At 38.5% G+C, this 14,956-nt stretch overlaps 1 protein-coding gene across 1 annotated transcript in view; it reads right to left on the reverse strand.

Annotated features, from left to right (window-relative positions):
* LOC132149448 (noelin-2-like) overlaps positions 1–3,978 on the reverse strand; it is a 59,070-nt gene extending 55,092 nt beyond the window's left edge. Inside the window, exon 1 of the mRNA XM_059558693.1 lies at positions 3,498–3,978. Coding sequence (XP_059414676.1) covers positions 3,498–3,554 — 57 coding nt within the window. The 5' untranslated portion in view covers positions 3,555–3,978. The remainder of the gene's footprint in view (positions 1–3,497) is intronic.
* Between the last annotated feature and the right edge of the window lie 10,978 nt (positions 3,979–14,956).

Here is a 14,956-nt window from a genome sequence, read left to right on the forward strand (position 1 = left end):
AGTCAAAGATAAAAATCCATGTTTTTATCAGCTGTAAATAAAATGACACTTATTTACATGATCCAGGGAAAGCTTAGCTTGACCCAACGTGACTAATAACTCCTACAAAGGGAGCAGAAATTACATCTGACTGCAGTTTAACTGAAATTATTCATTTTACCTAATATTTCCCTTTTAATATAATCCGAGGACTGCGGCAGCAGATTTCTACCTAGCTTATTATTAAATGACTGCATTTAAGTGAATTCCAAAGTACAACTGAGAATTTCTAGTGAACAGCAGTTCTGAAGCACATTATTTCACTTCACTCCAGCTGGGCGGCTTTCCATTGCTTCTCTATTTCTCAAAGGCCTGAACATTTAAACAGTCCTATTAATCAATTGTAGCCATTTGCTTTTGATGCACGGCTCTGGTGTATTTACAAAACAAAGTGAAAAAATGGACCGCAAGCAGATATTTATCAACTTATGAGGGTTTTGTCTCACAGTTGCAACCAATTAGCACCTCTCTCCCACAGAGAGTTTGATATACTGTAACAGGGCTAAATAATGAGTAAACAGACAACCTCCTCATTTCACAAGCTAAAAGTGATAGTTTTGCATCTCAATGTCTCTGGGGGCTGGCAAGGTGTGGCCACCAAGCCTCTCATATAGTCCCGTTTTTTTTTTTTTATAAAAAAAGATAATTTCACTGATGGACGGCTTCAGTTCGGAGCACCCTGCCTTCTAGCTGAAAGGAGCTATCCGATGCCCTCGTGACAGCTTTGTGATGCCATGTTGGCCACCTGAGCTGCATATCTAAGCTAACGTGTTTGCCTCTGATGCACTGGCTAATTACATTTGATGAAGATGTTGATTGCAAGCAGATTTGTGGTTAATGTCTGTCAATGTGTGGCTGCATAATTGGTGCTCGTTGCTGTCATCGTATACAGTATATGATTTACACTCAGGCGCATAGATTTAAAATGTCAAACTGTGTAATAATGTTTTAAAATAAACTAATTAAAGTTTCCTTAAGATGCCTGTGTGTTAGTGCATGGAGGTAGCCCTCACTTTTAACGGCGCTAATGATGGCAGTCAATAGATGTCCGATCCAAACTGCGAGCAACCACTCAAAACTAATTACGAAGATGAGACCCTAATAAACGTACAATCTGTTGATACATACTGAATAGGTTTACCACACAGTGCTTATAAGTAATACGATGTGCTATGAACCGAGGGGAAAAAAAGCAAAGATGCCATTTGTGTCCAGTGTAGCAATAAAGGTGTGCAAGCTGATTCAAGTTAATTATTATTGAGTGAATCATCGCAGAGAGCTGAGAACAAAATGAGCTTTTAATTTGTTAAACAATTATTGTCGCTAATCTGCATTCTGCTTTAGTCTCTACATTTTCCCAGAGTCTGATTAAACCCAGTTCCATCCAGTTTTATGGCCTAAATAGAATTTGATCCTCTGTCCTTATTTAAGGACACAATGCACATCGCAGAGCGTTTGCACATACGTATGGACATGTACAGAGATGCACAGATATGTGAACGTGTGTGAAGTGTGCTAAGTGTGCAAGGGATGTATCCATCATAAAATGGGAAAAACCAAGGTCGAGTAAGCGCCCATTTGTATCACTGGTTGTTAGGGCCCCAGGGCATTATGGGTACTTAACAAACACAAGTCATGAGTGAACAAGTGCATCTGTCTCATTTAAACATGTTGCATATTTGTGTGTCAGTTTGAAGGTTTGTGTGTGTGCGGCTACTTGTTTGAGAGTCCATGCATCCAAATGTTCCCATGCATCCCATGTGAAGTAGTCTTAGCAGGATAGAGAAAAACCAGAAGAATTCATCCATTTTTTATGTCTACATTTCTACATCAGGGAGATGGGTGGTGCCATTTTTTCTCTTTTCCAATTAATATTTAATGCAAACACTTAAAACAAATGGTCTCCTTGGGCCAATTATGAGAAGCTTGTGGTGAAGAAATAGAAATATACATTCCTACGCATGCCTACAGGACTCTCATATCTTTCAGTGAAGCATTTCCATTTACATATTCTAATGTATGTCTGGAATTGCAGCACTGGCAAATTTGCAAACTTTGCACACATCTTGTACCGTATCATTTCCTTTCCTCTAATATTAAAATCAGTCACAGACTGCTTAACATACTGTTTTATAATGCACACAGGTTACATCTAATCAAATGCATCACCTCCAGTCTCTAGTTATGCCACATAGCAGGAAGTCACATGCTCTTGGGTTTTATTCTAATTCATTTTTTATTTTGGATTAACATTACCATGCTATTAAAACAGTATATGATAAAAACAGAATATAATGGAAGTAATTCTAAAATTATAAAATGATAAATTATATCATTTTCAGTTCTAGACACCACTGACAATAAAATTTTAAAATATAAAATGTAAAAATTTAATTTTATCTCTAAAAAAATAATAGACAGTGTGTGTGTGTGTGTGTGTGTGTGTGTGTGTGTGTAGTAGTAGTAGTAGCAGTAGAAGTGCATTGGAGATTTTTACTGTACAACCGTCCCCATCTGTTCAGTCAGATGACACCAATTCATCCATTTGCATGATTTTGCAACAAATTCTAATGTGAAATTTTTACTTTAATTTTACCTCTTATCTTACGCACATGGAAATCCGTTATATTTTAACACATATTGTAGATGTAGCCTACAACATGTTAGTGTTGTATGCTAGTGATGTCACTCTGTAGCTAATTTCCAGTTGCTTAAATTGATGGTTTTACAACTCACCCTGTGCTACAGCATTCTCCAGTCAATCCTACTATTTATTGCAGCATAAAATAGCAAATTGAATATTGACTAATTGCACTGCTAGTTAAACCAGCTTTTATCAAGTTGTCTCATGCTGTGGCACACGTAATAATTAATTTAAAACAGAGTGCGGCTGAGGAAATGTCCGAGGCCAACGCCACTGGAAGAGCGCTGTCCATGGTCCTGACCATTCGGCCATAATTTGGATTGCGAGATTTTTAAGCAAACGTGTATTTTACACGATCCTAAGAGTTAGTAAAGTTCACTGATAATTGATAGCTGATATATATATATATGTAATGTGCTGTCCTTCACTTCAGTTCCCATCTGTCACGTTCGCATCACCAGCCAGCGACCAAATTAAAAGAGCTCATAAAAGTGCTTCTGTGACAATGCGAACAGTGTTTCGACGTTCGGGGTTGAGGACTGTGATTCATCGCAAACTTTTCAGCTGGCGTCCTCTTAATCGAGTTCCCAGATTCTTAGAAAATCTTCCCCGCGTGCCGAGACGCTCGTTTGTGATTTATTCAAACAGCTGCACAGTGATTCAGCCATCAACCTCAAATGAGCTAATTACAGTGCTCAGCACTTGTTTAGAAACTGATAATCAAAGAAGCCACTTGTGCATCCCGCAACAATGCGTATTTACAACACAGGTTGTGATGACGAGCCGTGTATCGCATGCTACGAAGGCATCTTACCTCAGAGGGTATAGTAGATAACATCAGCAGCAGGAACATGGCACTGAACAGATGCATTCCTCTCGAAATGACAGCGTTCCCCACTACCACCAACACTCGGACACTTTGGTTTTCAGAGCTCGCCCGCCTTCTTTAAGCTCCGCGAAGGATTCTGCCAATGTTCTGTCGAGCGCGCGCGACGATCCACATCACAGGCAGCACGCGCTGGGGTTTATTCCGCTCACGGAGGCAGAGTACCCCCACAACGAGCCGCCTTGTGTTTTATGATTAGTCCAGAAATCTTTCGCTTGGGACCGCCACCAAGAGGTCAGCTTTGTAAATGGGCAAGGGAAATGAGGTCCAGCAGTTAGTTCCCCTCTCAGCAGGTTTTTTTTTTTTGAAGTGGTATCGACTGTCTGAGCTCGAGTTGCAGAGGTTGGAAGGTGACTAATGTGCTTGCGAGGCTCCGACGCTAGGAGCAGCAGATATTCGACGCTCTGGGAGCGGATTCAAAGAAATGCCCTGTTCGAGATGCACTCAGTCTCTCCAGTGAAAGAGAGAGAGAGAGAGAGAGAGAGAGAGAGAGAGAGAGAGAGAGAGAGAGAGAGAGAGAGGGGTGGCTTTGTATCGAGAGCCCAGTCTGTTGCACAAACAATGGATTTTTGAGATGAGGATGAAAAGACATGCGTAAATTTCGTCTAACAGTGGGGGATGAGGGGGTTGGGGTCAATAAACATAATGTTTCTCAATTTTTTTAAGGGACTGAAATAATACAGATAAAATTATACTTGTAATGACAAGTTTACACAGAGGAAAGCCTTAACCTACAACTATCGTAGCAGCGAGACAAATTAGACAACTTCAAGTTGTTGTGGTCGCAGCGTGACAGCTGTCGTGTCCGTTGTACACATAACTATCTGTCAAGCAGGTAACGTTATTATTACTAGCATAGCGGACTAATCGAAAAATAAATTGGCATCATCTGTATTAAAAAGAAAATAATCACTTCATCTGATGTTTAAGTGAATAATATAGCCTTGACAACAGGGTTGCCAGATTTTCACACACACACACACACACACACACACACACACACACACACACACACACAAATAAATAAATAAAAACACAAAAATGTTAAGCAGTACAGCTTTTTCTGAAAATTTAGCTTTGCCATTACAGGTATTATTTACATTATAAAATATTTTAAAGTAGAATATAGTGCATAAATTGTACGAATAACAATATTAGTGTTTTTACTGATTTTTAAACGACTAGATGCAACTTCTTTCAAAAACATTTTTACAAATTTTACCATTTAATATATTTTTTATTCATTTTTTTTAATTATTTTTTGACATTTGTAAATATGTCAAAAATTAAAAAAAAAAATTTAAATGTGTATTTCTAAATGAAAATAAATTTCTGCCTATATAGGAAAGAGGTGCATCACAATGAAGGTCCATGGTTAAAACTTAAAATGTTATAGTGTTATAGTTATTAATGTTATTAATGTAGTAATGTTAAAACTAAAATTTATCGTTTCCATTATGACATACTCATAAACTGGTGAGTGTATGTATATGTATAGTTATGTATATATATATATATGTACAGTTGCACCAATGTAACACATTGCAGAAACGTCCCTTAGTGGGGAAAATATATATATAAATAAATAAGAGTGAAAAATATTGAGAGAAAGGAGGAGGAAAAGCAGAACCTCTGGATGTTTATGGAGTGTGTGGTAGGGCTCTGATCATTCTGGGTTTGATGGGCTGGATTAGATTTTTTGCCCGCAAGCAATATGAATGTGCATTAATAAAAAAAGGCGCCAGAACACACACTCCTGAATTAAACTCCAGTGCAAATGCCTGCCACTCCCAGTGCATTATTTATGAATTATGAAGAAATATAAGCAAATATATAATGACCACAGTAGGCTTACTTGTTGATAGTTCTTGTTTAAAAGCAAATAAGGTTCATGTGAAGATCACAGGCCGCAATAAATCTTTATTTAATATTTACTTTAGTATGGAGAAACTGCACTGCAGAGAATGGAGTTTCTTAACTTTAGTTGATTAGTGATATTAGTGCATATTCTTTAACAAGCTGCAGAAAATATAGTTTTTTTTTTCTTGGTTTTCAGTGCCAGTTTTCATTGATGCGTGTCAGATAACACAAATGAGATTGCTAAATCTATCTGCATTGTCAAGTATGCATGACAACAGCAACTTTATTTGACACACACACACACAACCATTTAACAGAGGGTTAAATAAAATTTAAAGGGCAGCATCTGAAGGTTGAATAAAATTAAGTTGTTAAATTAAATTTAAAAATAATATTACTTAATAACTTACATATAACCTTAAAATATTGTAAAAATGAAATAAATAAAATAAAATAACATTTGTTTTAGCATTTTCACATATTGAAATTTTCAAACCCCACTTTGCTGAATCACACAAATATTTTATATTATTAAATTAATTAATACATTTAATTAAATTAAAATACAATAATATAATTTGATAACCTGAATATAACTTTAATATTTAAATAATAATAAAAATGTTCAATCAGTCAACGTTCCCACAACATAAAAAAAAAACACTTAAATGTTTCTGGAGCATTCTCTGTTGACAGTAGTACATTTACAAAACAAATAATAGCATTGCTTCGTTATACATCTTCCCAGCATCATAAAACAGAAAGCTATAAAATCAAAAGCCAGCGATATCGAATAGGATTTTCAAATATCCAACTCTGAGTTGAATGCAGCATCAATCCAGCACAGCTCATGGTTATTTCAATCTCAGTGTCACTCTCTAGCTGATATTGAGATGACTGGTCATTCCTCAGTCCCCATCTGCAAGCCACAGTATACCGTCTGATGGAGATATTTATTTGGGACATAAAGAGCCTGAATCTAGTCACAACATTCAGTCATTGCCCTCCTATGGGGCAAGAGGTTTGAGGAGTGGTTTGCTGCCATAGCAATGTCCATTACGGTCCCAGTGGGAGAAGGTGTGAGAGGCAGATTGCACGTAGACCAGTGGCAGACCGAATCAAACATGGCGTTTCACACCCTCCTTTGTGCAGTTTCACATTTAGTACCTGCTTGTAACCAAGGCAACTGGGCCAAGGGCAATCAAAGTTCATAGAGAAGTATTGTGATGCAGCGCACCGATGCGATGAACTTAGATGAGTAAACAACACATATCTGCACTTAGAAAACTCTTGTTGTGAGTTCACTGCTGCTCGCTGATTGATTGTTTGAGGAAAAACATTTACACACTGGACTCCGCAAGATGTTGTCAGGACAATCACAGTGCTTCAATCTAGAACCATGATTTCTGAACACCACAGACACATATTCGGTCTAGAGATGATATATTTGTTGGGCCGTGCTCGATAGCCTGTATTTGTGTCTAACTGGATGCAGAAAGAAGCATAATGGGATACAAGAAAATGCGTAACTCCCTGTTTTCTCTGCCAACCGAAACCTGCAGTTATTTGCTGTCTGCAATTCTCTCTGTTGTTTTTATTCTGCTCCATTGAAACAGAAGACATTTCATGTTTTTTCCCCCATTAATTTTAATTTCAAAATGGGCTTCCTGTGTTTTCAACAACCCAGAGAATGTCGTTTTAATGTGTGCTGATGTCTGAGGTCTTTAGACAGTCTCCCCCCTCATGTCAAAGTTCTGATGCTGGTGATCACGTCCCTTGTTTCTCAAATGTGGGGTAATAGTAATAGCTATCTGAAGATGTATCATCATAAAGGCCATTGTGCTGTGAAATTACATGCTTTTCTTTATTTTTTAAGGGAATTGTTCATGCAAATATGACAGCCGATTCTGTAAAGGGCTATTAGGGTTGGCATAGCAACGGCATTTGTAAACCAAGGGCCGTAGAGCCGTTAACAGACTCTCCAGATTATGACATCACTGGCGTCGCAAGACCTGATTCACAGGCACAAGGGGTAAACAACAGAACTGTGAAGAGAGATGAAATTTCCTTGCTTCCTCATTCAGCATTGCCCAAAAGTGAAGCTGCATTCTCAGAGGTTAGTCGAAATCTCCGTAGCTGTTCCCACTGAGTCTGTGTGTATGAGCAGATGCAGAGAGAAAGGGGCTGGAGGATAAAAGAATGGTTTTCCATAATTAAGCAGATAGTAGCGATTACAGGAGCTTAGCCGCAGAGCACTGAACTCCACGCACTTGGGCTCATTACGAAGTTAAATACTCCAAACTGTCACTGATGGTTTAATTACAGCTCTGCTATGGAAGAATCGCTTCAAACCCGTCGGAGCAATCCTCAAGCCTGCCTGAAAACGCACAGCTTCAGTCCGGAAAGAAGCCGCATTTCCCTCTTTTCCTGCATATCTTCTACCCCAGAGATAAAGGGAGAGTAATTAAGCAGTCATTATGATGCACTTCCCCTGCTGGGTGACAGCGATGCACTCTGATGGAGGAATTCCTCTTCTCTCACTTTCAGCTCTTCTGCAGACTCAGGGAGGAATGGAACCTTTAAAGGCGTTACATAATCAGGATTCAAAAAGGCAGGGGAGAGCGGGATAAACTTTGCCATTTTTTTTTACTCCAGACAAGGAGAAAACAAGATGATAGGTAAAATAATGCACTTAAAGAGAGAGTTCACCCCAAAACTTACCCTCATGTTGGTGTAAACCCATAAAACTTTGGTTAATCTTCAAAATACAAAGTGGGACATTTTAAATGAAACCTTTCCAGTTGGCCATTGAAAGCTCAGGTAATAAAAACTTAAAAGCATTGTAAAACAAATCCATATAAATTGAGTGGTTTAATTCAAGTCTAGTGCAGTGATATGATCACTTTTTATGATGAACTGGTTTAATTTAGGCTTTTATTAGCCAGTTGTATACTGTACTGTATGTCTGCTGTCAAATTAAATTGGTTTTCAACTATTCTAAAACTTCTAATCAATACAAGTTTGATCAGTTCATGGGATAATTAGGAGTTAATATGCATTACTGGATACAAGCTTGTGGATGAACAGAGAAAAATAGAGAGAACTTCAAAAGCTGTATCAGGAAAAACAATACAAATATTTTGTTAAAGGGATTGTTCATCCAAAAATCATTTCTCATCCTCATGTTGTTCCAGACCGCTGTGACCCTTTTGCTGTGGAACAAAATGTTTATTTTTAATTTAATTTTTTTTTTTTGCCATACAGTTTTTAGTGTTTAGTGACCCTAAAGTTTATTTAATGCAGACAAAACTGTGTTCGTGATGATAGATAGTTGCAGAACAGCACATCTTACTCTGTTCACTCTTCACCCTGGAGTGCTTTATCCCTTCCTGCAGACTGTTCATTATTTGCACTGAGGATGTTTTAGTCTGATCTGCATTGTGACACACAAAGCCTGTGCTGAAATAATTAAGATGAGGTTATATGCAGCCATTAACTTATTAGTCATATCTTAAGCGTATTTAAGGTATACATTTTGCCAGTATGTGCATTCCCTGGTATTTGAACCCATGATTGTGATGTTGCTAACACTACTGTGTGGTAATGGTATGACATCATCCAGTCAATATGACAACATCAAACCAGGGGGTAAGTAATTAAGGGTAAGTAAGTGGATAAACTCAGCTTTCGGTTCCAACAATGAAGGTAACTATAAGTAATCTTATATGTAAGTAGCCTCAGGGTATGTAAGTAGCCTTAGAAGCTTATTCTCTGAACCAGCTCTGGATTATCTTTTAGGGTTAGTTTACTTCAACACTATCAGCGCAAGCATTACCTATTGATGAGACTCCACTGGGTATGTATTAACCTTGGTTTCTGGAATACACCTCAGCTAATACTAAACTATAATCTCAGATGTCTCTATTCTAGATACCTCAACACATTCACTTTGAAGAGCAACTTGATTTGGCTGATTCTGTATCACAGAAAGCCAAGATGCCCCGTTAAAGTGCAAGCACAATAAAACATTAACCAACAGCACTAGCCTTAAAAGAATGATTTGCTCACACTTCTGATCAGAGCCCCTGCCCCTTTAATTGCAGACACTAAAGTGCCCTTTCGGTCTGATCTAGGTGTCCCTGGAGCGCCATTTTAACTGAGGGGGACCCCATTTCTCCCCTGCCCCTCTAGAGGTCCGTGCAATTCCATTATTAGGGTAAATAAAAAAAACTATACACTGTATTAATGAAACAAGACCACATATTTGTACTAGACTTGTGAGAAAAAAAATAATGCTCTGAGCCCCAAGTGAATTTACAAACATAAAAATATGAGAACGCTAAAAAGAGTTAGGTTATGCTCCACTCTCCCCTACACACTCATGTTCCTTGGGCCTCCTGAAGTACAGTAGCTTTGGTCACCCCATGTATAAACCTCTAGTTCTGCCACTGCTTCAAATTATCATGTTTTGATCATACGATTGCAGGTTAAAGCTGCTGAACCTTTCATTTATCAGAGAATCCTGGAAAAAAATGTATCACAGTTTCCAAAAAAATAGCAATTTTTTAAACATGGCAATTAAAATGTTTCTTGAGCTAAATATTACATGACACTGAAGACTGGAGTAATGGCTAATGAAAATTCAGATTTGCATCACAGGAATAAATTACATTCTAAAATATATTCAAATAGAATATAGCTGATTTAAATCGTAAAAATATTTTACTTTAACAATTTAACAAACTTGTACTGTACTGTATTTTGATCAAATAAATGTAGACTTGGTGAGCAATGCAGCGGTGGTGTAAAAATATTGTTGAGCCGACATATTAGCCATCTTTATGTAAATGGTAAATGGTAAATGGACTGCATTTATATAGCGCTTTCAACAGACCACATGGCCATCCAAAGCGCTTTACAATTTGCCTCACATTCACCCATTCACACACTCATTCACACACCGACTGCGGTGTCAGCCATTCAAGGCGCCATCCAGCTCGTCGGGAGCAGCTGGGGTTAGGTGTCTTGCTCAAGGACATCATATGTAAAATTTCCAAATCATATGTAAAATTTCCATATCCTATATTATTCTTCATATTCCTATCTTCCTCTCTGACTTTAAGAGTAAATACTTCATAGTTTCCTCTAGCCAAGAAGCTACAGTGGTCTGATAGAACCCTTGGCTCAGGCATTACTCGCTCTCTCATTATCTTTCTCTCAGCAGCGCTGCAGGTATCAGTGTGTAAAATGAAGCGTCAGCAAATCTTAGGGCATGTTGTGTAAAGACCACTGTCGTCTGTTATTCCCTCTGGCATTATTGAACCAGTGCTTGCCTTCACCTGCAGCAGGATCGTATGTAGATCTGAACGATCAGCATACTATGAAGCAAGGTGTTGTCATTACATCTCCCACTCTCACATAGACACCAATACATATTTGTACACAATCCACACTTCCCCTCCCCTTTAGGGCTTTATTAGATAAAAGGAAAACAGCTCTTTTTCAGCGCTGCAGTGCAATTATTCAGGGTACTCAAGCATGTCTGGGTGTGACAAAACAATTTGCCTTCTTAGTTTGCCGTTCCTGATACAGATATGGTTTTGAGAAATCAGCGAGAAGAAGAGACAGAGGGAAAGAGCGAGTGTATCGGTTCACTGCCCCCAACACAGCGGGCTATCAGCCATTATTTACCTTGCGTATAGAGCACTGTGTGGTTCTGTGACTGCTGATTAGCTCTCTGCTCAGGGTCTTACACTACAGGGTTAAAGGAAGGGCTCATCTACTGGAGGACGTCTTGGGTGCTTTTCCTTGAGTCAAGGTTAGGATTCAGGTTGTTCGAGCACAGAGCAGCGGGAGGCTGTACATGCTGGAAAATGATTCTTTTGCAGGCCGTGTGATCATGAGTGAGGGGAGCGTTCATGGCCACTGACTTCATATTAGTCTTCTCTAACCTGCACTCTTGCAGGGTAATCGATACTGAGGGATTTAGGCCTAGAGGAGAAGGGGAGGGCAGAGATGGACTTATTTCCACACACGCTGTCCCTCAGTTGTCAAGCCCTTGAATTAAGATAAGCAGAAGATATATCAAAAATAGGGGCTGCAAAAGTAGTTTTGTAGCTGGATGCCAAAGGAGAACTGTTTTAAGTTTTAACTGGTAGAAAATGTTCTGATGCTTCAGAGAACCTGAGAGGGCTTCACATTGTTTCTCTGTAGATGATACCTGCATGGCCACAAATACGGCCAAATGTACCTTGTTAATATGAATGAAATGCTTTACCAATGAGCCACAGGAACACTTTCTATAATATTTTGCACATTATACAATAATAATAAAAATGATATGAAATAACAGAAATTGATGGCATTATGAATTGACAAAATTTTTTAAATAAGTCCAAACATCTAATATTTTAGGTCTGTACTCTGTTAGATGTTTTTATTTCACTTTCAGTCTAATTCAGCCATTGTAAAAAAAAAAAACAATAACAAAAAAAACTATTATAATAATTATGGTAACACTTTACAGTAAGGTTTAGTTTGTTCACAGTAGTTGAAATAAAAAATATTATCAATTGCTACTGACTTCTAATGCATTAACTAATGTTAGTGAATTGAATCATTAACTAATGTTAATGAATCATAAAGGTTTTATATTAGAGTGTTTTTAAGATTATGAGAAACAAACAGTTAAGTGTGTCCTAGAGTTACTTTTGACTGTTAGTGTATAATGTAATCTTGAGAACTTTTCTATTCTCTAGAGAACCATAAAGTCAACTGAAGGTACTGTATATAGTCAAAAACATTTTGGTAAGAAAAGGGTTTTTTAATGCAAATCTTGACTGATTTAATGGCCCAAATATAGAGAGACTTTCAAAAGTTTGGGGCCGGTAAGGTTTTTTAATGTTTTTGAAAAATGTCTCTTACACTCAGCAAGGCTGCATGTATTTGGAAAGTGCAGTAGAAACACTAGTGTATTTAGTGTAGTGTACATTTATAAATGTTCTGAGATAAAATTATATTTATGTTATATTTGTTTCAGAGATTGTAACCTCTCACATGGGCATATATGCTAAATAGGTGGGGTATTATTCTCACAGGTAGGACCCAGAAAAATCTGCATCTGAAATGCAGTTGTCATGGAGACTAGTTACTGTCATGTGGACAGGCCGGTGGGGACTGGTGTTAAGTTCAATGGACGATCTGAAGACAGAATGTTTTCTTTCATTCCAGACCGCGTGCCAGCGCGGGGCTCTCTCTACATCTCTGTTGTGATGGAGGAACTAGGAAGAGACCATTTTAGCTCTTACAACAGCTGAACTAGGGGAAGGAAAACAAGTGAGTGAGTGAGTGAGTGAGTGAGTGAGTGAGTGAGTGAGTGAGTGAGTGAGTGAGTGAGTGAGTGAGCCTGTTTTAGCAAAATTGGCTCAAATTGGTGCCCTGAAGAGAAAGTCAAAGAGAGATGTGAAAGCACTAAAGTGTTTTTTCTTCTGCCTCTTCCTCAGAGTGATATGTATTCGCTGTAGACTGTTTCATAAACCGCTCATGGGAGCTTCAAAAGCCAACTGATTTATGCCTGTCAGCGTGTGTAGAATCTGCTATCTTTTGCTGAATATGATTGCCTATGTGTGTGTGTGTGTGTGTGTGTGTGTGTGAGAGAGAGAGAGAGAGAGAGAGAGAGAGAGAGAGAGAGAGACTGAAGCGTTCCAGTCTAGGGAAGGTACTGACCACTCTAATTATCCTCTATTTTCTTCAAACATGGTGGAGCTTTTGTGCGCCTGTCTCCTGAGATTTGCTCCCCCTTCTCGTTTTCTTTTAGATTCAATTCCACTTCATCCCTCTCTGTCTTCTAACATATAAAACACCTTTTTCAATTATTCTGCTGACGTTCATATCTGTATTATTTGATGGCCAAGTCCAGTCAAAGGGGCTGTTCGGCTCACTCTTCTGGCAGTGACTACAGTCAATCTGAGAAAAAGGTCCTTTTTCTGAGCATCTGTGTGTGACAGAGAGATAGTGAGAGTTAACATAAGTACAAAATGAAAAAGTAAGGGAAAGGAAAAGAGTTGGGCGGCACCTCTGAATAAACAGCCATCTTTACACACTAGAAATCTTTGCAGCTCATCTTGCCTTGTTTCTGTTGTTCCTTTATGAGACCTGTTTCTCACAACATGCATAAGCAGCATGTTAACAAAGACGCAGCTTAAAAGCAACAGCAGGGTCACATGATTTCATCTAAGAAAATACAGAACTATACAGAAACTGAAATGATTTCTTTGTTGTTAAATTGAGTATTAATTTCAATAACAACTCTAAATTATAAACAGGTTATAATTGGTTTAGCCTGGATTTCACAAACAGGGTCACATATACCAGAAATTCAAAAATAATATGGGTCATATTACTTTTTTCAAATAGTTGTCAAGAAAGATAATTAACATCCATGGATTTTCCCCCCCACACATTGTAACCCAAAGTTCAGCAAAAAAAAAAAAAAAAAAAACCTTCATAGTCTTAACTCACTCAGAGTTACTGAACAGAGAGTGCAGTTTGAGTGCGTATTATAACTTGAGGTCAGTGTCCCACTCCATTATTTTATATTGCCTATATTTCAACGGTTTTCACAGCTTGTGTAGCTACAGTAGAATGCTGGATATGAGAAAACATACAGTAGGCTCAGCAGATATACTCTATTACACCTATGCTTATACAGTACTGCTCATAAAAGAAGTTAATATGGGCACCAAAATAAATATGCATGCTTATGTGTGCAGTGTGAAACAGGCCCTAGGGATCAAATTGAGCTGTAATTATGCAGTGGATGTCTCAGTCAATAAACCGACAATAGAAAATTTCTGTCAGCGCCATTCATGCGAGGACCTCTTGGTTTTTTCTTCATGCATTAAGTATCTGTACGTGTGTGTGCTGTTCTCAAACACTCATGTCATGTGGGCTTGGGCATGAATAAACAAACACTTGAGTCTTAGAGAGCGTTTTTCCAGATGGGGGGTTACTGCGCTAGACTGAGGTGAGTAGATGCCAATCACTGAGAGCGAGAACAATGCTAAAGGGTGAGTTTGTCTCATTCCCGGGTCAGTTCAGAGTCAAGGAGCCTGGATCCATCTCAGACCATGCCACAGGTTAGGGAGAAGAAGGAATTGTGAACACATTGTGTGCGTGTTATTTGTGGAGGTTCGTGTATTGCGTGTGTGTTGGCAGTTCCAGTCTGTTGGCTGACAGGCTTCCTGTTAATGAGCAGCTGTCTAATATCACTATTCATGAGACCTGGCTGTCACACCTCTCACTCAGAGCAGTAACACATGAACCCTCTCGGCTCTTATTACTGGAGCACTTCAGCAGCAATCACACACACACAAACCTTTACTCTACAGCAGTGTGTACCCCATTAGCTTCACACTTTTGCTACCCTTCATAAGACCATGTTATTAACCTGGAGGATCAAGGTTTCTACATTATCAAAGTAGATCAAATATCAAATATGGTACATATTTGGACATATTGGCCCTTGT

The sequence above is a fragment of the Carassius carassius genome, chromosome 9 (genome assembly GCF_963082965.1).
Source record: "Carassius carassius chromosome 9, fCarCar2.1, whole genome shotgun sequence".
Classification (NCBI taxonomy): domain Eukaryota; kingdom Metazoa; phylum Chordata; class Actinopteri; order Cypriniformes; family Cyprinidae; genus Carassius; species Carassius carassius.